The sequence below is a fragment of the Xyrauchen texanus genome, chromosome 8 (genome assembly GCF_025860055.1).
Source record: "Xyrauchen texanus isolate HMW12.3.18 chromosome 8, RBS_HiC_50CHRs, whole genome shotgun sequence".
In the NCBI taxonomy this organism is placed as follows: Eukaryota; Metazoa; Chordata; class Actinopteri; order Cypriniformes; family Catostomidae; genus Xyrauchen; species Xyrauchen texanus.
This window is the reverse complement of record NC_068283.1, coordinates 41,634,646-41,662,583: the sequence shown is the minus strand read 5'-3', so window position 1 is coordinate 41,662,583 and position 27,938 is coordinate 41,634,646. Positions and strand designations below refer to the sequence as shown.

The following is a 27,938-nucleotide window of genomic DNA, read 5'->3' as shown; positions in this document are numbered from 1 at the left end:
TTTAGTTTACTTTTGAAAAAATGACGGCAAAATTCCCTGTATGAAATTAATAAATTACCAAATGAAAAACACAATTATTACTAAAATGAAAAAATGATATTTTTAGACCTATATATGCCTTTTCTTTACACTAACTTAAATTAGTCGTACCCTGTTCTCTAGATGAATAAAGTCTTCTGAATGACTCTCAGAATCTTCTGCACTTTTCTCAAGACTATAAACTATCAGAAATATTTGTACAATGATGAGTTCACTTTCAGAAAACGAGCTTTTGAACATTTTAAAACTTTGAAATATTTTAAATCTGACCCTCTTTACCTCGGATCGCATTTGCAGCTTCTTCAGACAATGGAAATTGCATTATGATATTAAATTAATTTCAGATGACAATCAAGTTCAGTTGCTCTTAAAAGTTGCTGGACAAATACGCGGGACATAATGCAGCTGTGATGGCGATGCTTTAGATGATTGATCAAAATAGTTTATTTAATATAAGGAATGTATTTGACAGGCGCAACATCAGGACCAATATTACAGTCCTATCAAAAGGGCAACTGTTCACTTTTGATTGCTATTCCTCCTCTTCTGATTGCATTTATTTGTGAAATTAAAATAAAAGAGAGATGCGACACACAAAACTGAGGCAACAGTCGAAGCGTCGCCGCTTTACAAGCGCGTTCTTGAGAATCCTGCTGCTCTGTTGTGCACGACATTAAACAAATATTTTATATCGTCATTGATGAATCAGAGCTGAATGTATTAACGATCAATCAAACCACATTTCACTTTTATGTGCTCAAACACAAAATGGGGAAGAATAAACTCGCTGTTGCTGAATTTCGAAGAAATAATCGAAGATTAATCAATTATCAAAATAATCGTTACAGCAACTGAGTTACACACACTGTCTAACAATACATTAGATTTACAATATGAGAACAGGAGAATGCAAGAGGGTCAATTTTAACTTACTATTAACATTATATAACTTTAAGTTATTCATTCATTAAATTATAAAGTCTGTTTGATCAATAAAATATTTAATTAAAAACACACTGTGTATATTTATAATGAAGCAGAATTTATATATTTATAATGAAGAAGAATTTATTTATTTATAATGAAGAAGAATTTATATATTTATAATGAAGCATAATTTATATATTTATTATGTAGCAGAATTTATAGATTTATAATGAAGCAGAATTTATATATTTATAATGAAGTAGAATTTATATATTTATTATGTAGCAGAATTTATAGATTTATAATGAAGCAGAATTTATATATTTATAATGAAGAAGAATTTATATATTTATAATGAAGCAGAATTTATATATTTATAATGAAGTAGAATTTATATATTTATAATGAAGCATAATTTATATATTTATTATGTAGCAGAATTTATAGATTTATAATGAAGCAGAATTTATATATTTATTATGTAGCAGAATTTATAGATTTATAATGAAGTAGAATTTATATATTTATAATGAAGCAGAATTTATATATTTATAATGAAGAAGAATTTATATATTTATTATGTAGCAGAATTTATATATTTATAATGAAGTAGAATTTATATATTTATAATGAAGCATAAGTTATATATTTATAATGAAGTAGAATTTATATATTTATAATGAAGCAGTATTTATATATTTATAATGAAGCAGAATTTATATATTTATAATGAAGTAGAATATATATATTTATAATGAAGTAGAATTTATATATTTATAATGAAGAAGAATTTATATATTTATAATGAAGTAGAATGTATATATTTATAATGAAGTAGAATTTATATATTTATAATGAAGTAGAATTTATATATTTATAATGAATAAGAATGTATATATTTATAATGAAGTAGAATTTATATATTTATAATGAAGCATAATTTATAGATTTATAATGAAGTAGAATTTATATATTTATAATGAAGTAGAATATATATATTTATAATGAAGTAGAATTTATAGATTTATAATGAAGAAGAATTTATATATTTATAATGAAGTAGAATGTATATATTTATAATGAAGTAGAATTTATAAATTTATAATGAAGTAGAATTTATATATTTATAATGAATAAGAATGTATATATTTATAATAAGTAGAATTTATATATTTATAATGAAGCATAATTTATAGATTTATAATGAAGTAGAATTTATATATTTATAATGAAGTAGAATATATATATTTATAATGAAGTAGAATTTATATATTTATAATGAAGCAGAATATATATATTTATAATGAAGCAGAATTTATAGATTTATAATGAAGTAGAATTTATATATTTATAATGAAGTAGAATTTATATATTTATAATCAAGTAGAATTTATTTATTTATAATGAAGTAGAATTTATATATTTATAATGAAGCAGAATTTATATATTTATAATGAAGTAGAATTTATTTATTTATAATGAAGTAGAATTTATATATTTATAATGAAGCAGAATTTATATATTTATAATGAAGTAGAATTTATATATTTATAATGAAGCAGAATTTATATATTTATAATGAAGAAGAATTTACATATTTATAATGAAGTAGAATTTATATATTTATAATGAAGCAGAATTTATTTATTTATAATGAAGTAGAATTTATATATTTATAATGAAGCAGAATTTATATATTTATAATGAAGTAGAATTTATTTATTTATAATGAAGTAGAATTTATATATTTATAATGAAGCAGAATTTATATATTTATAATGAAGAAGAATTTACATATTTATAATGAAGTAGAATTTATATATTTATAATGAAGTAGAATTTATATATTTATAATGAAGTAGAATTTATTTATTTATAATGAAGTAGAATTTATATATTTATAATGAATAAGAATTGATATATTTATAATGAAGTAGAATTTATATATTTATAATGAAGCAGAATTTATATATTTATAATGAAGAAGAATTTATATATTTATAATGAAGAATTTATTTATTTATAATGAAGTAGAATTTATATATTTATAATGAATAAGAATTGATATATTTATAATGAAGTAGAATTTATATATTTATAATGAAGTAGAATTTATTTATTTATAATGAAGTAGAATTTATATATTTATAATGAATAAGAATTGATATATTTATAATGAAGTAGAATTTATATATTTATAATGAAGAAGAATTGATATATTTATAATGAAGTAGAATTTATATATTTATAATGAAGCAGAATTTATATATTTATAATGAAGAAGAATTTATATATTTATAATGAAGTAGAATTTATTTATTTATAATGAAGAATAATTTATAGATTTATAATGAAGAATTTATTTATTTATAATGAAGAATAATTTATAGATTTATAATGAAGAATAATTTATAGATTTATAATGAAGAAGAATTTATAGATTTATAATGAAGTAGAATTTATATATTTATAATGAAGAAGAATTTATATATTTATAATGAAGTAGAATTTATTTATTTATAATGAAGAATAATTTATAGATTTATAATGAAGAATAATTTATAGATTTATAATGAAGAAGAATTTATAGATTTATAATGAAGTAGAATTTATATATTTATAATGAAGTAGAATTGATCATATTTGATTTCACTGATTTTCAGATGTATAAACTGTCTGATGTCTTCTTGTTTTTTATATTTCCTTCATTAGATTTAAACAGAGAGAAGATGAAAAATCAAGAAGGTGATTTTTATATGACTATTAATTGATTAATCATGAATTCTGAAGTCTGTTATAATCCACAAAATATTTAATTAACACACACTGAATGTATTTATAATGAAGTGGAATTTATATATTTATAATGAAGCAGAATTTATAGATTTATAATGAAGTAGAATTTATATATTTATAATGAAGCAGAATTTATAGATTTATAATGAAGTAGAATTTATATATTTATAATGAAGTAGAATTTATATATTTATAATGAAGTGGAATTTATATATTTATAATGAAGTAGAATTTATATATTTATAATGAAGCAGAATTTATAGATTTATAATGAAGTAGAATTTATATATTTATAATGAAGTAGAATTTATATATTTATAATGAAGTGGAATTTATATATTTATAATGAAGTAGAATTTATATATTTATAATGAAGTAGAATTTCTATATTTATAATGAAGTAGAATTTCTATATTTATAATGAAGTAGAATTGATCATATTTGATTTCACTGATTTTCAGATGTATAAACTGTCTGATGTCTTCTTGTTTTTTATATTTCCTTCATTAGATTTAAACAGAGAGAAGATGAAAAATCAAGAAGGTGATTTTTATATGACTATTAATTGATTAATCATAAATTCTGAAGTCTGTTGTAATCTACAAAATATTTAATTAACACACACTGAATGTATTTATAATGAAGTGGAATTTATATATTTATAATGAAGTAGAATTTATATATTTATAATGAAGTAGAATATATATATATATATATTTATAATAAAGTAGAATTTATAGATTTATAATGAAGTAGAATTTATATATTTATAATGAAGTAGAATTTATATATTTATAATGAAGAATTTATATATTTATAATGAAGTAGAATTATATATATTTATAATTAAGTAGAATTTATATATTTATAATGAAGTAGAATTTATAGATTTATAATGAAGTAAGAATATATATATATATATATATATATGTATAATGAAGTAGAATTTATATATTTATAATAGAGTAGAATTTATATATTTATAATGAAGTAGAATTTATATATTTATAATAGAGTAGAATTTATATATTTATAATGAAGTAGAATATATATATATATTTATAATGAAGTAGAATTTATATATTTATAATGAAGTAGAATTTATAGATTTATAATAGAGTAGAATTTATATATTTATAATGAAGTAGAATATATATATATATTTATAATGAAGTAGAATTTATATATTTATAATGAAGTAGAATTTATAGATTTATAATGAAGTAGAATTTATATCTTTATAATGAAGTAGAATTTATATATTTATAATGAAGTAAAATGGATCATATTTGATTTCACTGATTTTCAGATGTATAAACTGTCTGATGTCTTCTTGTTTTTTATATTTCCTTCATTAGATTTAAACAGAGAAAACAGGAGAATTCAAGAAGGTGATTTTTATATGACTATTAATTGATGAATCATGAATTCTAAAGTCTGTTATAATCCACAAAATATTTAATTAACATACACTGAATGTAATTATAATGAAGTGGAATTTATATATTTATAATGAAGTAGAATATATATATATTTATAATGAAGTAGAATTTATAGATTTATAATGAAGCAGAATTTATATATTTATAATGAAGTAGAATTTATTTATTTATAATGAAGAATAATTTATATATTTATAATGAAGTAGAATATATATATATTTATAATGAAGTAGAATTTATTTATTTATAATGAAGAATAATTTATAGATTTATAATGAAGAATTTATATATTTATAATGAAGTAGAATTTATATATTTATAATGAAGAAGAATTTATATATTTATAATGAAGTAGAATTGATCATATTTGATTTAATTGATTTTCAGATGTATAAACTGTCTGATGTCTTCTTGTTTTTTATATTTCCTTCATTAGATTTATACAGAGAGAAGATGAAAAATCAAAAAGGTGATTTTTATATGACTATTAATTGATTAATCATGAATTCTAAAGTCTGTTATAATCCACAAAATATTTAATTAACATACACTGAATGTAATTATAATGAAGTGGAATTTATATATTTATAATGAAGTAGAATATATATATATATTTATAATGAAGTAGAATTTATAGATTTATAATGAAGCAGAATTTATAGATTTATAATGAAGAAGAATATATTTATAATGAAGTAGAATTTATTTATTTATAATGAAGAATAATTTATAGATTTATAATGAAGAATTTATATATTTATAATGAAGTAGAATTTATATATTTATAATGAAGTAGAATTGATCATATTTGATTTCACTGATTTTCAGATGTATAAACTGTCTGATGTCTTCTTGTTTTTATATTTCCTTCATTAGATTTAAACAGAGAGAAGATGAAAATTCAAGAAGGTGATTTTTATATGACTATTAATTGATGAATCATGAATTCTAAAGTCTGTTATAATCCACAAAATATTTAATTAACACACACTGAATGTAATTATAATGAAGTAGAATTTATATATTTATAATGAAGAAGAATTTATATATTTATAATGAAGAATAATTTATATATTTATAATGAAGCAGAATTTATATATTTATAATGAAGAAGAATTTATTTATTTATAATGAAGTAGAATTTATATATTTATAATGAAGCAGAATTTATAGATTTATAATGAAGTAGAATTTATATATTTATAATGAAGTAGAATTTATATATTTATAATGAAGAATTTATATATTTATAATGAAGTAGAATATATATATATTTATAATTAAGTAGAATTTATATATTTATAATGAAGTAGAATTTATAGATTTATAATGAAGTAGAATATATATATATATATATATATATATATATATATATATGTATAATGCAGTAGAATTTATATATTTATAATAGAGTAGAATTTATATATTTATAATGAAGTAGAATTTATATATTTATAATAGAGTAGAATTTATATATTTATAATGAAGTAGAATATATATATATATTTATAATGAAGTAGAATTTATATATTTATAATGAAGTAGAATTTATAGATTTATAATAGAGTAGAATTTATATATTTATAATGAAGTAGAATATATATATATATTTATAATGAAGTAGAATTTATATATTTATAATGAAGCAGAATTTATATATTTATAATGAAGCAGAATTGATATATTTATAATGAAGCAGAATTTATATATTTATAATGAAGTAAAATGGATCATATTTGATTTCACTGATTTTCAGATGTATAAACTGTCTGATGTCTTCTTGTTTTTTATATTTCCTTCATTAGATTTAAACAGAGAAAACAGGAGAATTCAAGAAGGTGATTTTTATATGACTATTAATTGATGAATCATGAATTCTAAAGTCTGTTATAATCCACAAAATATTTAATTAACATACACTGAATGTAATTATAATGAAGTAGAATTTATATATTTATAATGAAGTAGAATATATATATATTTATAATGAAGTAGAATTTATAGATTTATAATGAAGCAGAATTTATATATTTATAATGAAGTAGAATTTATTTATTTATAATGAAGAATAATTTATATATTTATAATGAAGTAGAATATATATATATTTATAATGAAGTAGAATTTATTTATTTATAATGAAGAATAATTTATAGATTTATAATGAAGAATTTATATATTTATAATGAAGTAGAATTTATATATTTATAATGAAGAAGAATTTATATATTTATAATGAAGTAGAATTGATCATATTTGATTTAATTGATTTTCAGATGTATAAACTGTCTGATGTCTTCTTGTTTTTTATATTTCCTTCATTAGATTTATACAGAGAGAAGATGAAAATTCAAGAAGGTGATTTTTATATGACTATTAATTGATTAATCATGAATTCTAAAGTCTGTTATAATCCACAAAATATTTAATTAACACACACTGAATGTAATTATAATGAAGTGGAATTTATATATTTATAATGAAGTAGAATTTATAGATTTATAATGAAGTAGAATTTATAGATTTATAATGAAGCAGAATTTATAGATTTATAATGAAGCAGAATTTATAGATTTATAATGAAGAAGAATATATTTATAATGAAGTAGAATTTATAGATTTATAATGAAGCAGAATTTATAGATTTATAATGAAGCAGAATTTATAGATTTATAATGAAGAAGAATTTATAGATTTATAATGAAGCAGAATTTATAGATTTATAATGAAGCAGAATTTATAGATTTATAATGAAGCAGAATTTATAGATTTATAATGAAGAAGAATATATTTATAATGAAGTAGAATTTATTTATTTATAATGAAGAATAATTTATAGATTTATAATGAAGAATTTATATATTTATAATGAAGTAGAATTTATAGATTTATAATGAAGTAGAATTGATCATATTTGATTTCACTGATTTTCAGATGTATAAACTGTCTGATGTCTTCTTGTTTTTTATATTTCCTTCATCAGATTTAAACAGAGAGAAGATGAAAATTCAAGAAGGTGATTTTTATATGACTATTAATTGATGAATCATGAATTCTAAAGTCTGTTATAATCCACAAAATATTTAATTAACACACACTGAATGTAATTATAATGAAGTGGAATTTATATATTTATAATGAAGAAGAATTTATATATTTATAATGAAGAATAATTTATATATTTATAATGAAGCAGAATTTATAGATTTATAATGAAGAAGAATTTATATATTTATAATGAAGCAGAATTTATAGATTTATAATGAAGTAGAATTTATAGATTTATAATGAAGTAGAATTTATATATTTATAATGAAGTAAAATGGATCATATTTGATTTCACTGATTTTAGATTTATAAAATCTAATATAATCTTGTATGTAATTATATAATCTTTAATAATTGATTCATTAGATTTAAACAACGAGAAAAGGAGAAATCAAGAAGGTGATTTTTTTATTTTATTTCACTACATTATTAACATTAAAGTGTTTTTATTCACACAATATTTAATTAAAACAAACTGTGTATCATATAAATTAAGGGCTTGAAGATGTTGCCATTTGGGTTTTAATTTGTCTTTTATGTTTGAAGCTGTTGTTACTTTGTGCAGTGAAACAAAGATGTAATTTAATGTTGTTTTCTCCTTATTCTGAACTTCCTTCAGAACACAGTCGACTTTTACAGAGACAGAAGATCATTCTCCCATATGGTGAATTTGTTTTAATGACTCTATATTTAATTATTAATCTCATTATTGATCTGAAGAGGAATTCTGTCATGATCTCTGTTTAACTCCAAAATTTCTGTCTGTATTTAGTGTTCACACATTTCAGAAAACATGCAGGTGAGTAAACATGCAGGTGATTAAACAGTAAACATGCAGATGAGTAAACAGTAAACGTGCAGGTGAGTAAACAGTAAACGTACAGATAAGTAAACAGTAAACATGCAGATGAGTAAACAGTAAACTTGCAGGTGAGTAAACAGTAAACATGCAGGTGATTAAACAGTAATCGTGCAGATGAGTAAACAGTAAACGTGCAGGTGAGTAAACAGTAAACGTACAGATAAGTAAACAGTAAACATGCAGATGAGTAAACAGTAAACTTGCAGGTGAGTAAACAGTAAACATGCAGGTGATTAAACAGTAATCGTGCAGATGAGTAAACAGTAAACGTGCAGGTGAGTAAACAGTAAACGTACAGATAAGTAAACAGTAAACGTACAGATAAGTAAACAGTAAACGTACAGATAAGTAAACAGTAAACATGCAGATGAGTAAACAGTAAACGTGCAGGTGAGTAAACAGTAAACATGCAGGTGAGTAAACAGTAAACATGCAGGTGAGTAAACAGTAAACGTGCAGGTGAGTAAACAGTAAACATGCAGGTGAGTAAACAGTAAACATGCAGGTGAGTAAACAGTAAACGTGCAGGTGAGTAAACAGTAAACATGCAGATGAGTAAACAGTAAACGTACAGATAAGTAAACAGTAAACATGCAGATGAGTAAACAGTAAACATGCAGGTGAGTAAACAGTAAACGTACAGATAAGTAAACAGTAAACATGCAGATAAGTAAACAGTAAACGTACAGATAAGTAAACAGTAAACATGCAGATGAGTAAACAGTAAACATGCAGGTGAGTAAACAGTAAACGTACAGATAAGTAAACAGTAAACATGCAGATAAGTAAACAGTAAACGTACAGATAAGTAAACAGTAAACGTACAGATAAGTAAACAGTAAACATGCAGGTGAGTAAACAGTAAACGTGCAGGTGAGTAAACAGTAAACATGCAGGTGAGTAAACAGTAAACTTGCAGATGAGTAAACAGTAAACGTGCAGGTGAGTAAACAGTAAACATGCAGGTGATTAAACAGTAAACTTGCAGATGAGTAAACAGTAAACGTGCAGGTGAGTAAACAGTAAACATGCAGGTGAGTAAACAGTAAACATGATGAAATGATATAAAATAAATAACTGATCTCAGATTAAACATAAATGATTGTAACAGCTGTTCAGTATATAAGGATCTCAATATCAATGGAATGGTTATGGGTGATCATACACCATCAATAGTTCAATGTTCTGTAAAATACTGATCAGTGTCTTTAATTATTTGTGAAATCTCTCAAGGGAAGAAATTAATTAGTTTTCCAATTTGTAAATTTAATGAAGCAGGACTGAGAAAGAAAGGAAATGATCCTCTTCTTTATGAGTTGTTGTTCCAGTGTAGGGTTTGTGTGTCTCGCCATCAAATGTGAAATTTCAGCTCACAGAAGAAACACAAACCGTAAAACCAAGAAAAAACCTGAACACAGACCAGAGCAATCATTTAGTGGATTCAAGAATAATTTCACATAAAGTCATTTAGGTAGAAATAACCAAATTAAACTATTATATACAGATTAAAATGGCATTTTTACATTATAATCATGTACCTCTATATTAATCGTTGTTCTCTGACACGTGTCAACTGCAATGAAGGTTCACTACGACCACATTTATAACCACTTGGATTAATCGAAATACAATAATGAAAAGGGAATAAACACTATGTTTACTTTGTAATGGGGTATTTAGCCCGTCTTGTAGGGGAAATTTGTTAGTGCTGCCCTGGAAGACTGAATAACGAAAGGATCTTAGTCCCCGCTTTCAGTGCTTTTAGTCTCGTTACACACTAAATGCATGTATGTTGTGTCCTACCTTATTGTGAAGTGACACTACAGACTGGAAAGGGTAGGCTTCGGGTAGTGTAATGTCATACAGTGGCTTCCTGAAGTGTAAACGTATATGTGAGACACAGTCTAATATACTCCTCCCTCCCTGAGCCTAATAAAGTAGGTGAGACGCCCCCACTCCCTGACACCCCTCAACAAAAGATACACTGTAGACAAGTACAAAATTATAACAATATTTATTTTCCTTTAAATATTCTATTTTCTTAAATCAAGTATTATTCTAGTCTGAATAATCAATTAAATAAAAACTAATACAAATTAAATTACAGTCTTTGTGTTTTCTTTTAAACCCAATAAACACAATCTTCACCTTCAATGTAAAAGTTATAAACTTTTCACTAACAAAATAACAAATCCTAAATGTTACCTCAAAAATGAAAACACTGGATTCTCAATGTAAACACAACCTAGGATAAATCCTCACTGTTCAAATGATCACTTACAAACACATCACATTTGAAACAAACATACACAATGAAATCTCACTTCAAAATGAGCAGTTGGATGAAATGTTGTTAAATGTTCAATCACAGTTCACTTGACCTCTCACAGTTCACTTCACCTTCTGTAGTTCACTTGAACTCTCACAGTTCACTTCACCTTCTGTAGTTCACTTGAACTCTCACAGTTCACTTCACCTTCTGTAGTTCACTTGAACTCTCACAGTTCACTTCACCTTCTGTAGTTCACTTGAACTCTCACAGTTCACTTCACCTTCTGTAGTTCACTTGAACTCTCACAGTTCACTTCACCTTCTGTAGTTCACTTGAACTCTCACAGTTCACTTCACCTCCTGTAGTTCACTTGAACTCTCACAGTTCACTTCACCTTCTGTAGTTCACTTGAACTCTCACAGTTCACTTCACCTTCTGTAGTTCACTTGAACTCTCACAGTTCACTTCACCTTCTGTAGTTCACTTGAACTCTCACAGTTCACTTCACCTTCTGTAGTTCACTTGAACTCACAGTTCACTTCACCTCCTGTAGTTCACTTGAACTCTCACAGTTCACTTCACCTCCTGTAGTTCACTTGAACTCTCACAGTTCACTTCACCTCCTGTAGTTCACTTGAACTCTCACAGTTCACTTCACCTTCTGTAGTTCACTTGAACTCTCACAGTTCACTTCACCTTCTGTAGTTCACTTGAACACTCACAGTTCACTTCACCTTCTGTAGTTCACTTGAACTCTCACAGTTCACTTCACCTTCTGTAGTTCACTTGAACTCTCACAGTTCACTTCACCTCCTGTAGTTCACTTGAACTCTCACAGTTCACTTCACCTCCTGTAGTTCACTTGAACTCTCACAGTTCACTTCACCTCCTGTAGTTCACTTGAACTCTCACAGTTCACTTCACCTTCTGTAGTTCACTTGAACTCTCACAGTTCACTTCACCTTCTGTAGTTCACTTGAACACTCACAGTTCACTTCACCTTCTGTAGTTCACTTGAACTCTCACAGTTCACTTCACCTCCTGTAGTTCACTTGAACTCTCACAGTTCACTTCACCTTCTGTAGTTCACTTGAACTCTCAGTTCACTTCACCTTCTGTAGTTCACTTGAACTCTCACAGTTCACTTCACCTCCTGTAGTTCACTTGAATTCTCACAGTTCACTTCACCATCTGTAGTTCACTTGAACTCACAGTTCACTTCACCTTCTGTAGTTCACTTCACCTTCTGTAGTTCACTTGAACACTCACAGTTCACTTCACCTTCTGTAGTTCACTTGAACTCTCAGTTCACTTCACCTTCTGTAGTTCACTTGAACTCTCAGTTCACTTCACCTCCTGTAGTTCACTTGAATTCTCACAGTTCACTTCACCTTCTGTAGTTCACTTGAACTCACAGTTCACTTCACCTCCTGTAGTTCACTTGAACTCTCACAGTTCACTTCACCTCCTGTAGTTCACTTGAACTCTCACAGTTCACTTCACCTTCTGTAGTTCACTTGAACTCTCACAGTTCACTTCACCTTCTGTAGTTCACTTGAACTCTCACAGTTCACTTCACCTTCTGTAGTTCACTTGAACACTCACAGTTCACTTCACCTCCTGTAGTTCACTTGAACTCTCACAGTTCACTTCACCTCCTGTAGTTCACTTGAACTCTCAGTTCACTTCACCTCCTGTAGTTCACTTGAACTCTCACAGTTCACTTCACCTTCTGTAGTTCACTTGAACTCTCACAGTTCACTTCACCTTCTGTAGTTCACTTGAACTCTCACAGTTCACTTCACCTTCTGTAGTTCACTTGAACTCTCAGTTCACTTCACCTCCTGTAGTTCACTTGAACACTCACAGTTCACTTCACCTCCTGTAGTTCACTTCACCTCCTGTAGTTCACTTGAACTCTCACAGTTCACTTCACCTTCTGTAGTTCACTTGAACTCTCACAGTTCACTTCACCTTCTGTAGTTCACTTGAACTCTCAGTTCACTTCACCTCCTGTAGTTCACTTGAACACTCACAGTTCACTTCACCTCCTGTAGTTCACTTCACCTCCTGTAGTTCACTTGAACTCTCACAGTTCACTTCACCTCCTGTAGTTCACTTGAACTCTCACAGTTCACTTCACCTTCTGTAGTTCACTTGAACTCTCAGTTCACTTCACCTCCTGTAGTTCACTTGAACTCTCACAGTTCACTTCACCTCCTGTAGTTCACTTGAACTCTCACAGTTCAATTCACCTTCTGTAGTTCACTTGAACACTCACAGTTCACTTCACCTTCTGTAGTTCACTTGAACACTCACAGTTCACTTCACCTCCTGTAGTTCACTTGAACTCTCACAGTTCACTTCACCTCCTGTAGATCGCTTGAACTCTCACAGTTCACTTCACCTCCTGTAGTTCACTTGAACTCTCACAGTTCACTTCACCTTCTGTAGTTCACTTGAACTCTCACAGTTCACTTCACCTCCTGTAGTTCACTTGAACTCTCAGTTCAATTCACCTTCTGTAGTTCACTTGAACACTCACAGTTCACTTCACCTTCTGTAGTTCACTTGAACTCTCAGTTCACTTCACCTCCTGTAGTTCACTTGAACACTCACAGTTCACTTCACCTTCTGTAGTTCACTTGAACTCTCAGTTCACTTCACCTCCTGTAGTTCACTTGAACACTCACAGTTCAATTCACCTTCTGTAGTTCACTTGAACACTCACTCCTGTAGTTCACTTGAACTCTCACAGTTCACTTCACCTTCTGTAGTTCACTTGAACTCTCAGTTCACTTCACCTCCTGTAGTTCACTTGAACTCTCACAGTTCACTTCACCTCCTGTAGTTCACTTGAACTCTCACAGTTCACTTCACCTTCTGTAGTTCACTTGAACTCTCAGTTCACTTCACCTCCTGTAGTTCACTTGAACTCTCACAGTTCACTTCACCTCCTGTAGTTCACTTGAACTCTCACAGTTCACTTCACCTCCTGTAGTTCACTTGAACTCTCACAGTTCACTTCACCTCCTGTAGTTCACTTGAACTCTCACAGTTCACTTCACCTTCTGTAGTTCACTTGAACTCTCACAGTTCACTTCACCTCCTGTAGTTCACTTGAACTCTCACAGTTCAATTCACCTTCTGTAGTTCACTTGAACACTCACAGTTCACTTCACCTTCTGTAGTTCACTTGAACACTCACAGTTCACTTCACCTTCTGTAGTTCACTTGAACTCTCACAGTTCACTTCACCTTCTGTAGTTCACTTGAACTCTCACAGTTCACTTCACCTCCTGTAGTTCACTTGAACTCTCACAGTTCACTTCACCTCCTGTAGTTCACTTGAACTCTCACAGTTCACTTCACCTCCTGTAGTTCACTTGAACTCTCACAGTTCACTTCACCTCCTGTAGATCGCTTGAACTCTCACAGTTCACTTCACCTCCTGTAGTTCACTTGAACTCTCACAGTTCACTTCACCTCCTGTAGTTCACTTGAACTCTCACAGTTCACTTCACCTCCTGTAGTTCACTTGAACTCTCACAGTTCACTTCACCTCCTGTAGTTCACTTGAACTCTCACAGTTCACTTCACCTCCTGTAGATCGCTTGAACTCTCACAGTTCACTTCACCTCCTGTAGTTCACTTGAACTCTCACAGTTCACTTCACCTCCTGTAGTTCACTTGAACTCTCACAGTTCACTTCACCTTCTGTAGTTCACTTGAACTCTCACAGTTCACTTCACCTCCTGTAGTTCACTTGAACTCTCACAGTTCACTTCACCTCCTGTAGTTCACTTGAACTCTCACAGTTCACTTCACCTTCTGTAGTTCACTTGAACTCTCACAGTTCACTTCACCTTCTGTAGTTCACTTGAACTCTCACAGTTCACTTCACCTTCTGTAGTTCACTTGAACTCTCACAGTTCACCTTTTATCAGTTCAATAATCAAAAATGAATAAATTGGAAAAAATACCAGTCTGCAGAACGATGAGTACTGATGAGTTGTCTTGACGTAGCGTGCATTGAAATAAACTTGAAATAGGATTGGGGAAGAGGCTAACTAAAGTTCACTCAACTTCAAAGAAATGTCCAAAAATAAAATATATATTAAAATGAAATCAAACTGGAACTTCACCACCAAGGAGATTAATCAAACCGGAGATGTCGTGTGGATGGCAGGGAAATAATAATAATAATAATAATAATAATAATAATATATATATATATTCTGAAAACTTGAATCTCTTCAAGATGACGTCTCTGCCGCAACTGCGTCACGCAGCAGTTTCAATCTCACGTGCGGCGACACATGTGGAAAACTCAAATACGTGTGATCATTCTCAGCAGTTATTTCTTCTTGTTGCTTCTCAATCAAAAACCGTTTGAAGTATAAAACACCGCAAAAACTTTTCAATTGTCACTAATAAAGCAAACTTGTACTTTATATGCACTCCCAGTTCTCATGGCATTCACAGTATATCACTGTCACTTAGCTCCAGCAGCTAATGCAATCCACGGGGAAATTATCCCAAAACTTTAAACAACTGCGAAACACTTAGTGCTGTCGTCTTTTGTCCGAATTAAGCCTCGATAATCTTCCGTTGAAGTAACCTTATCAAACGAGCTTTTCAAACACGACACTAACTTCTGCCTACAACACACACACACACACACACACACACAGACACACACACACAGAGCTCTCTTCGTCTCTCCTCGGAATGCGCAAAAACACTCGTCAAAATAAAAGTACCCCAAAAATAATTACTTTTCAGAATAATATTTATATACACATATATATATACCCGTTACAACTGCAACTAAATAACCCTTATTGACTAAATCATCGCTTTATGGCGTTTTTGTACACTTTTACCATTAACTATATTATATTAACTCACCGAGAGAAAATGTGACACAAAAATAATCAATCGGCTTTTTCAGATACTGGATGGCACAAAATGCCTGAACTTCAAACACTTTTCAGAGTTTTTAAACAATATTTGATCAGCTCACATCTTTCTCTGTCATGCTTAGCTCTCTTTTTTTTTTTTTATTAATGCCACGAACCAGAACAATACAATGAGACATAATCCTTCAAAATGAAACAAAAAAAAACCAAGTAAATAAAGTAAAATAAAAAAAAAGAACAGTGCCAGAGGACAAGAAAAAAGTATTACAAACAGAAAAGGGGTGTTACATTATATATCCTGCTTACAATGCTATAAGCTCTAATTGCCTTTTTACTTGTGCACTTACACAAAAGAGAACAATAAAGCTTAAAATCATTTTTAAAGCAAGAAAAGTTAGGTTTGGAGCCAGACCATTTCATTTTATGAATGTGGAACTTCCCCATCAGTATTAACAATTGTATAAAGTATGCCTTATCTTTCTCAATCCCATGATCACTAAAGTGTATCATAATGTCAAATCCACTCAGCTGTAAGTCAATGGTCAATTTTTCCTTAATTAAACGCTCCACATCAATCCAAAATATTTTTGTATGTATACAATGGAAAAATAAATGAAAAATTGTTTCCTTTTCACCTTTACAGAAATTACAAGAGTAATCAATATCTAATTTAAAACGTTCCAATACATGTTTTACTGGATATATTCTATGCATTATTTTAAAAGAGACTTCTTTTACTTTGTTATTAATGTAGAATTTATCCACTGTTCGCCAAGCATTACACCAATTTACATCTCCAAACACAGATGACCAGAAAAAACGAGCTGGAGGGTAAACAATATTATTAAGTATATTCCTAACATAGTTATTTGAGACTTTATTTTGTAAAATGTCTGTATTACCCAGAAATATTTTACCCATAATGTCTGTAAAATTTAGATCTTCCTCTTGTGGTGCATTTTTAAGAAGGATCAATACTTTCCTGGGAATCGCATCCATTACAACTGCAAAGTCTTTAGGTCTAACTGGTATTTTAAATTTATTCAAAAATTCTCTATATGTTAATAAATTTCCATCATTATTCAAAAGCTGGCTAACTAATATAATATTGTTTTCAAACCAGTAATCAAAAAAAAGAGATTTATTTTTGTAAAGGATGTCTTTGTTGTTCCAAATGTAATATCTCCTAGGTGAAAAGTTATGTTTGTAGGCCAGTGTCCATGCCATGAGAGCTTGTTTATGAAATTTTGCAAGCTTAAATGGTATTTTGTCAATCGAAAAGTTACACTTCAGTAAAAATGAGAGGTCGCCCAATTGTTTAAACAGATAATTGGGAAAGGAATTCCAAATGCATTCCTTATTTTTTAAATACTGAATAAGCCAATTTATTTTAAATACATTGTTCAAAGCATCATAACTCAAAACCTCTAAACCACCATGATCTTTAGGATTGCATAAAATTTCTTTTCTCAAATAATGTGGCTTGTTTTTCCAAATAAAATCAAAAAGCATTTTATCTAGTTGTTTGGTAACTTTAGTGGGAATATCCAATGATAACGAAACATAGACTGATCTGGAGATTCCTTCAGCTTTTGACAAAAGTACCCGCCCCAGAATTGATAGATCCCTTTGTAGCCATGCATTAAACCTCTTACTAGTTTTGTTAATAATTGGGTTGAAGTTTAAATTATTACGCAAATTCTCATCTTTACATATAACAACTCCCAGATATGTAACTTGATTTGCAATTGGAATATTACATAAATTAGTTAAACTACATTCTTTAAGAGGAAACAGAACAGACTTATTCATATTCATTCCTAGCCCTGATACATCTGAAAACTCATTTATGCATTTTACTGCTTTGATGATTTCATTTCTATCCTTCAAAAATAAAGCAGTGTCGTCTGCAAACTGACACAACTTAAATGTTTTCCCTAATGCTGTAATTCCTTGAATATGTCCTTTTTTAACGTGAAGGGCCATTATTTGCGTTGCTAACAAAAACAAAAATGGGGAGATTGGACACCCTTGTCTGATCCCTCTATTTCAAATCTGCCAGAAGTCCCCTTGCTAATTTTACAGAACTAGTACATCCTTTATATAGAGTTTTGATAGCCCTTTGAAAATAATTGCCAAACCCAAAAAAATAAATTGCTTTAAATAAAAAATTATGTTCTATGGTATCAAATGCCTTGTGAAAATCAATAAATAAAATAAAACTATCATCTAAAACATAATCACTGTAATCTACCATATCAAGTATCAATCTAATATTATTACTAATGTGCCTTCCTTGAATAAATCCAGTCTGTTCCTCGTCAATAATATTTCCTAATCCTTTTTTCAATCTTTTGGCAAAGATTAAAGCAAATAATTTGGCATCATTATTTAATAGACTAATGGGTCTCCAATTCTCTAAATAAAGAATATTTTTGTTTGGCTTCGAATTAATGTAATAACACCTTGTTTTAAAGAGGAAGGCAGTTCTCCCTTTTCAATAGATTCTATAAATACGGCCAGCAAAAAAGGAGCTAACTTATCTCGAAACACTTTATAAAATTCACTGACAAGTCCATCATTACCTGGAGAACGATTATCTTTAAGGCTGCCAATACACTCTTTAACTTCCTCTAGCCTTAAATCACCATCACAAAACAATTTAAAATCATCCTCAATAACTTTGGCATTATCTAAAACATTATCTAGAAAGTCACTCAGATCAGAAGACACAGAGTTGGGAGAGTACAGACCTTTGTAAAACTGAGTAACAAACTGTGATATCTTTTTTTCATCCTCTGTAGCTGTATTATTAATTAACAATTTGTTTATAGAGGTCAATTCACCATTTCTTTTTTCCAGATTAAAAAAGTACTTAGTATTTCTTTCCCCCTTTTCCAACCATTTATATCTAGATCTGATAAATGCACCCTCTGCTTTTTCTTGATAAATGTTATCCAGTTGTACTTGTAATGATGATAAATCTATTAGTTCCTGCATGTTCAAATTTTCTTTACTTGATAGGCGCATTATTTCTTTAATAACAATATGTTCTTTTTGTCTTTTAACTGAAGCAATCGATTTCCCCATTGAAATAGCTAGGTTCCTAATTTTGTATTTCATTATTTCCCAATGTTCTCCATAAACATTTGTTATTTTAGCCTGAGACCAGTGCTTATCAATTAACTCTGATACCATCAATTTAAATTTGTGATTATCTAATAACTTTTTATTCAATTTCCAATAACCCCTTTTTAATTTAGATTTATCTGGACCATGAGTATTTATCAAGAGCTGATACACCCTTATGGTCAGTCAAAACTGACGGCTCTATAGAAACCATCTGGACACACTGCTCCAGTTCATTTGATATTAGAAAAAAATCAATGCGTGATTGTTTGGAATAATCTTTGTTGCTCCATGTGTAGATTCTTTTGTCTGGATTTTTGAGTCGCCAGATATCAACTAAACCAACACGGGTACATACATTTCTGATTTCACAATGAGTTCCATTGCTTCTTGATGGCCATCTATCCAAATCCTCATCAAATACACTATTGAAATCACCTCCCCATATTATTTTTGCTAAGGGAAATTTAGTTATAACTTGTTTCAATTTAATTTCTATATTTTTGAAAAATGTTTCATTAAGCTGTTTATTATTGGTGGCATATGAATTCACAAGAGAGTAATGAGTTTGATCAATGTTAACATGCAATATTACCATTCTTCCCAAACTATCTATTTCATGGCTAAGAACCTGACCTCTGAAGTTTCCTTTCAGTATAGCGACCCCTGCAGATCTATTACTGAAATGTGAGAACCATATGTCATTTCCCCATTGACTTCTCCAGAACTTTTCATCTTCCTTACAAGCATGCGTTTCTTGCACAAAAGAAAAATCAACACCCTTTCCTTTACAATATAAAAATAAGGATTTCCTTTTCAAATTATCTCGTAAACCTCTGGCATTAATTGAAAAAACTGATATAGACATCGTTTACACTTTTTTTTTTTTTTTAAATCGAATTTTTGAACTAGGGTCTTTTAAAGCTATTGTTTGTTGCATAAATATCTTCCATATGCTCTGCAATATGCCTTGAAGAAAAAAAAAATTAATAACCTATAAATACAAATATTGTACTTATAATTGCATATGAACACAAAACACAATTTTAAATGTAATTGTATAAGTATACCATTTCTAACATAACTTGTTACCTATACAGCCTACATGTGGGCTACTCAAAAGTAAGAAAGTTAGTTGCTCCAAGTAGCCTAGCTACTCAACATGTCAGTTTCTGAGACATTAGCTAACTCGAACTTCTTTCTTATCTATGTAAGCCTTGTTACCTACAAAGTACGCTCTCTTTCCCTCTTTGCGTGCTTTTTCAACAAGAGGCCATAATTTTGTGCGTGCTTCTTTGTCTGCAGCGGTCAGATCCTCTTTAAAACGAAGATGCTTTCTTTGCAGATATTCATTTGCTTTGGCATTTCTCCATACCAAGTCTCTTGCCGTCCGTGAAAGAAACCTGATGATCACTGGCCGCGGTGTGACGTTGCTCTTCATCTCTGGATGTTTGCCAATCCTGTGAACTACATCAATGGCACCTGTCACAAAGGTGCATTCAGCTTCTGGAAGGATCTCTTTGCATATTTCTTTCACAACCGCTTTAACGTCTTCTTCTGGTCTCTCAGGGGTCCATAGAGACGCAAGTTCCATCGTCTGTTATATCGCTCAGCGTCGTTTAGCTTCTGCTCCATTTCATGAATCTTCTTTTGAGATTCCACGCTCTGTTTTTTAAGACATGCACTTTCCTTCTTTAAATCAGCAATGTCTAGGTAACAGTTATCGAGTGATTTTTTGAGTCCTTCAATTTGTAGAGTGTTTTGCTTGACTGCCATGTCAATTTGATCGGATCGTTCGTCGATTTTCGCCGTCAGAACGCGAATGATGTTCTCTTGCATCTCAGTCAAAGAAAGTTCATTTCCTCCATCATTCTTAGCTTTCTTTGTTGGACGTTTCACTGGCGTATTAGGATTTGTATTACAGGTACCTCCCTCAACCACTTTACAACTATAAGAATGGACATCATCAATACACCTTTTTTCGTTCGCAGATTCAATCTCCATCTCCAAAGAAAGTTCCATCTTTGATCTTTTCGAAATGTCCGTCTACCAAGCGGCCGAGAGAGTACCGTTTATACACAACAATGTTGTTAAAATTCTCCAAAAGTGTCTTTACAAAAGCATAACTAGCAATACTAAGCAACCATACGATTTAAATCGTATTAAATTAAGTGGACCCTATGTTTCTGTCTCAGCTCAAAATACCACAACCGCTCACGTCGCCATCTTGAGCCGAACCATGCTCAGCTCTCTCTCTAACATGGGTACGGAAAAAAATACGCACCGCAAACGGAGTATGTGTGAACCGGGCGTTAAAATTACTTTATCTCTCTCCCGCTGTATCGCGTGCACGCGGACACGCGGGGCGCGTGATGATCGAGAGCTCTCATTGGTCAAATCGATAATCAACGAAATATCTTAAATTGACTTCATTTTAATTTTCTTTAATAACTTTTACATTTCTTTTCACCTTTATTAGGGAAATATGATGTTAATAAATAATGAATTAATGAAACTTAATTCCTTTCAATTACCCATTATTTAACCAGGGTTACACATGCAGGTGAGTAAACAGTAAACATGCAGATGAGTAAACAGTAAACATGCAGGTGAGTAAACAGTAAACATGCAGATGAGTAAACAGTAAATATGCAGGTGAGTAAACAGTAAACATGCAGGTGAGTAAACAGTAAACATGCAGGTGAGTAAACAGTAAACATGCAGGTGAGTAAACAGTAAACATGCAGGTGAGTGAACAGTAAACATGCAGGTGAGTGAACAGTAAATATGCAGGTGAGTAAACAGTAAACATGCAGGTGAGTAAACAGTAAACATGCAGGTGAGTAAACAGTAAACATGCAGATGAGTAAACAGTAAACATGCAGGTGAGTAAACAGTAAACATGCAGATGAGTAAACAGTAAACATGCAGGTGAGTAAACAGTAAACATGCAGGTGATTAAACAGTAAACATGCAGATGAGTAAACAGTAAACATGCAGATGAGTAAACAGTAAACGTGCAGATGAGTAAACAGTAAACATGCAGTTGAGTAAACAGTAAACATGCAGGTGATTAAACAGTAAACATGCAGATGAGTAAACAGTAAACGTGCAGATGAGTAAACAGTAAACATGCAGATGAGTAAACAGTAAACGTGCAGATGAGTAAACAGTAAACGTGCAGATGAGTAAACAGTAAACATGCAGGTGAGTAAACAGTAAACATGCAGGTGAGTAAACAGTAAACATGCAGGTGAGTAAACAGTAAACATGCAGATGAGTAAACAGTAAACGTACAGATGAGTAAACAGTAAACGTGCAGATGAGTAAACAGTAAACATGCAGGTGAGTAAACAGTAAACATGCAGGTGAGTAAACAGTAAACATGCAGGTGAGTAAACAGTAAACATGCAGATGAGTAAACAGTAAACGTACAGATGAGTAAACAGTAAACATGCAGTTGAGTAAACAGTAAACATGCAGATGAGTAAACAGTAAACGTGCAGATGAGTAAACAGTAAACGTGCAGATGAGTAAACAGTAAACATGCAGTTGAGTAAACAGTAAACATGCAGGTGATTAAACAGTAAACATGCAGATGAGTAAACAGTAAACATGCAGATGAGTAAACAGTAAACGTGCAGATGAGTAAACAGTAAACATGCAGATGAGTAAACAGTAAACGTGCAGATGAGTAAACAGTAAACGTGCAGATGAGTAAACAGTAAACATGCAGGTGAGTAAACAGTAAACATGCAGGTGAGTAAACAGTAAACATGCAGGTGAGTAAACAGTAAACATGCAGATGAGTAAACAGTAAACGTACAGATGAGTAAACAGTAAACATGCAGTTGAGTAAACAGTAAACGTGCAGATGAGTAAACAGTAAACGTGCAGATGAGTAAACAGTAAACATGCAGTTGAGTAAACAGTAAACATGCAGATGAGTAAACAGTAAACATACAGATGAGTAAACAGTAAACATGCATGTGAGTAAACAGTAAACATGTCATAATGTGTGACAGAGCTGCAGGTTTCTGAATTTATCCTGATGTTTGATCACTGCGATGAAAATCTTTTACAGAAAAACATTTTTTGAATCAGTTTGGTAGAAAGGGAACAGAAATATCTGCAACACAATATAAATCTACACAAACATGTCTAACTGTAAATACAAATACAAACAAAAGAAACTTAAAACAATGCATTTATTCTCACATGTTCAGTTGTGATCTCTCTGATATCTGCAATGTTTTGATTGTTGTGTTCATGTTTATCCTTTATGTCTGTCACCTGTGTTAAGTTATTCTCTTGTTGTTGTAACTCTTAGTGTTGTTTTGATTTAGTGATTTATCTAATTAATGTCTCCATGAGGTGTTTTATTATTGTTGTTGTTACACATCATTAAAGCAGAATAATCTTTTTAACAGTGAACGTGACTCTGGATCCTGATTCAGCTCATCCACGTCTCACTGTGTCTGATGACGGGAAACAAGTGAGAGACGGAAACACACGATCAACAAAAGTGAACAACAGAGGAAAAGAGCAAAGTGACACGTTTGATAAATATCTTGCCATCCTGGGAAAGGAAGGATTCTCCTCAGGGTGTTTTTACTTTGAGGTGCAGGTGACGGGGCAAACTGAGTGGCATTTAGGAGTCGTCAGAGAATCCATTGACAGGAAGGGGAGGATTAATCTGAAACCTGAGATCAGATACTGGACTGTGCAGAGATATGGGGAATATTGGGCTTGTGATTCTCAACGTGTCTCTCTTTCCCTGAGTGTGGAGCCACAGAGGGTGGGTGTGTTTGTGGATTATGAGGAGGGTCTGGTCTCCTTTTATGATGTGGAGGACAGGTCTCATATCTACTCTTTCACTGGTCAGTCTTTCACTGGGAAACTCTATCCATTTGTTGGTTTAGGTTATTATCGGAATGAAAACTCTGCACCACTGATCATCTGTAATGATTTCTAATGAGATTAATTTACAGATGAATGTATTTACAACAGCAAAGATGACAAAATAAAATAATTATTCACTCTCAGACATAAATACACTGTTTAAAGTACAAATCTGCCATTGGATTATTTACCCTTATTTTGGTGCCATTTGTGTTTGAACAAAACAAAAAGGTAATTTTTACCCCCTCAGAGGAACAAAAATATAATTGTACATTTAAAGGTACACAAAAGATATTTAGGGCACAATTTTGTACCCAAAATGAGTAATCCATTTTATCAATCATGATATTGATTGGACATGAATAACAAATCTTTAAAATGCAAAACAAACGAATACATTAAATAAAGCAAATAAAAAGAAATAGAATAAATGTTGAATGTTATAGTAAATATCTTGTATTAACCGAAACGAAGATTAAGTCTAATGCTAAAATCTCAATCAAGACGAAGTAAAATAAACTGTGGAGAGGTCACGAGGTCTGAGAGTGAAGCAGAAAGCCCAAGAGAGAGTTGAGCAGATATTATATTATAATTTATAGCCCAAAACATGCATGTCATATTCCCTTAAACAGATCAGATGTTTTGTCTGGATTCCACTGATGTTAGTAATTATCTCTTATCACAAAATAATGATTAAAAATGTCCGTTTGTTTCTTCAAGGTGCAACAATAGACCTTACACATATAGAAGAACTGTTATGACCCTGTGGTGTTTTGTGTGTGTAACATTGTAGTTTTCTATCTGTGTTTGTGTGTTGTGAGCTACTTCCTGATTGGCTGCTATTCAAGTATAGAAAATGATCTGCAAGTATGTGCAGAATTAGCAGCAATAATAAAAGGCATTTTGTTGTGGCTTGCTTGTGTTTCACTAATGTGTTCAGTTTCATTGACTATTTCAGTGAACACTTCTGGAGATGCCACTAGGTGGCGACAAATGAGCGTCTTAAGTGCAATGAGCCAGTCATTGAATCATTTTGATGGTCATGACCAAAATCTGGCAAGAGACTTTATAGTATTTAAGCATTATAAGAACAAAGCAGATCTTTAATTTCCGTTCAGTTTTGTGAACTGTTGTGAAATGAGTATCAATAATTTCCATGCCTTCTCCATTCTTAAAAATTGCATGTCAAATCTACTGACTTCATTAGACAAGCACAAAGCAGATCTACTGTATCATTTTCTTACAGTATTCAGAAAGACTGCAGGATTTAATCTCAGGGCACGCACAGAAATCAAACAATGTTACATTTTCTCTTCACAGCTTACAGTTCATTGAGTTGCAGTTGTTTGTATCGTGATAAATACATGAAGTGTGACAATAAAATATATTTTAATATCATAAGCATTAAAGTCAGAGCACAAATGATGAGGAGACAGATGTTCACCTTAATCACTGTGTATTGATGGTAGGTGAATGGACCACAGATGTAAATTCAGTGATGTACATAAGGATGGTTTTATAGTCTGAAAACAAGAAATACAATAAAGGCAATGAATAAACTGAATATATACACAATAACAGGCATTCATTGTTACATAAGGAAACCAAAATATTCTTAATTCACTTGAGGGACATTTCTGTACCAAATATATCGTCCAATAAATAGAAACAAGGTATTTCACAGGATAACATGAGCGATTAGTGGGTGTTAATAACATACAATTGACATGTATGAATAACATCATAGCTAACATGAAAAACATTCCAGCAAACATGAATCTAATCACTCGTTTGGGGTGATAACAGTTTAACAAATTAACATTGTATCATCAAGATGTAGTGGGGAATTTCACTACAATGTAGGGGTAAGTATCTATTCTGAATATCTTGGACGCCTAGAGAAATGACAGGATCTAAGTCCCCACTCCTCGGACAATTAACTCCTGTACTTATTATAAATAAGTATGTTTTAGTCTGTCTTAATCAACTGTGCTTTTTTAGCAATGGCTGGTGAGGAGGCGACCCCAGGATTAAAGTGTACACGGCAGCTTTCCCAGAGTGTAATAAAATGAATTAACCCCTTTTTCTACTACCAGCCAACAAGACAGGAGGAATGCTCCTACTCCAAGATGACAGAGATTGTAGATGTATTTATTCTAAATAAAATAAAGAAAATGATTGCAAGTGCCAAAAATAAACTTTTGTTTCACATCACTTATGAATGAAAAATAAACAATCACAGAATTAAAGCTTCACTTCGCTTCAAGCTTGTGTTCAGTCTCTTTCCTTTCTGCAGGAATACTCAAGTCAAACTAAATAAACAACAGCTCAACAGAATATTCAAGAGAGAACCAGTTCAGTCAGCAGTACATAATGAATATTACATTTCACATCAAATACTTCTCTCACGTCAATCATCATACCTGAGTAATATTCACAACTCAAGGTTTAAATTTGACTTCACCGCAGAACTGGTCTGGAGTTGGACTGTCCAGGTATGGCAGGGTAGTCAGAACAGCTATACAGACTTGTTTAAAGATAGCAAGTCTCTTCTTTTTTCAAACACAGGAAAATTAATGTTTTTTTGTTTTTTTTAAATAAAAGAAAGAAGAGACAGTCTCTGGGAAAAAACCCCAGAAATGCGGATTCACTCACTTGTGCAAACTAAATTGTCCGTACACAAGTCCATGCAAGTGTTAAACAAAGTTGAATTACAAGGAATTGTTGTAGAATTACAAAGTTGTTAAACAAAAATACTGCAAAGCGTCCAAACATTTATTATAGAGAAAATATAGAAAGATGAAAAGCAAATTCTCAGGGAAGAGGCTATATACTCAAAATAGGGAGGGAAAAATGAAATCAAAAGAATTTCAAAGAGTCTGTAATGCCGCTTGCGTCCACAGAGCGGCGCTAATGTGTCAAAATGGATAGCGAGGATTTTTCTCGAAACAACAGTAGCAAAAACCACTCGTTCTGAATCGGCTTTATTCTACATCATCAACAACAACAACAAATTATGTCCGTGTTTTTCTTCCGGATGTCAACTGTGGTGAAACAACAATGAAGAAAACTCACAGTACCTCAGCTCCCTTAAATCGGAGAAAAACACGACGAGCAATGTCACTCTACTTCAGCTGCGATCACACTTGTAACTCGTGACAGCACAAGCTCGGTACAGCTTCTCGTCAGCTCACCTCGACACTTGTCAACTGCTGTTCACGTAAAAGAAAATAAATCACTAGAAAACTGTTTCTTTCGTCTTTCACTCAGCTTTACTCGTGCTCTCCGAATTATTTTCCTTCGCGCTCTCTCTCGCGGTTGCGTATCTTCCGAGAAAACTTTCAAAATAAAAGTCCTTGAATACCTCCACAAAGACCTCATGAATAACCAGTAACAATGATTTCCATATTAATAAAGAATTAATCATCACACTCTAACATGGAAATATGACACGGATTCATATAACACTGTTCAGATTACTGTTAACACAAATATGATAAAAAAAAAGACTTACTTTGAGGTCAATTAATAACATCTGGATGTTACATTTGCATCAATCATCACGAACAAACAGGAATAAACATCTTTTCAGATAACAG

The 27,938-nt window shown here is 30.6% G+C and overlaps 1 protein-coding gene across 3 annotated transcripts in view; it reads left to right on the top strand.

Annotated features, from left to right (window-relative positions):
- The window catches only part of LOC127647262 (butyrophilin subfamily 1 member A1-like), a 35,947-nt gene extending 9,951 nt beyond the window's left edge, over positions 1-25,996 (top strand). The window contains exons 6-17 of one of the 3 annotated variants that reach the window (XM_052131407.1): positions 3,679-3,711; positions 4,273-4,305; positions 5,121-5,153; positions 5,641-5,673; positions 6,081-6,113; positions 7,010-7,042; positions 7,530-7,562; positions 8,188-8,220; positions 8,619-8,651; positions 8,872-8,916; positions 9,025-9,051; positions 23,868-25,996. In XM_052131407.1, coding sequence (XP_051987367.1) covers positions 3,679-3,711; positions 4,273-4,305; positions 5,121-5,153; positions 5,641-5,673; positions 6,081-6,113; positions 7,010-7,042; positions 7,530-7,562; positions 8,188-8,220; positions 8,619-8,651; positions 8,872-8,916; positions 9,025-9,051; positions 23,868-24,412 — 914 coding nt within the window. In that variant the 3' untranslated portion in view covers positions 24,413-25,996. The remainder of the gene's footprint in view (positions 1-3,678; positions 3,712-4,272; positions 4,306-5,120; positions 5,154-5,640; positions 5,674-6,080; positions 6,114-7,009; positions 7,043-7,529; positions 7,563-8,187; positions 8,221-8,618; positions 8,652-8,871; positions 8,917-9,024; positions 9,052-23,867) is intronic. The other 2 variants (XM_052131408.1, XM_052131409.1) reach the window with 2 other exon arrangements.
- The last annotated feature ends 1,942 nt before the right edge of the window (positions 25,997-27,938 follow it).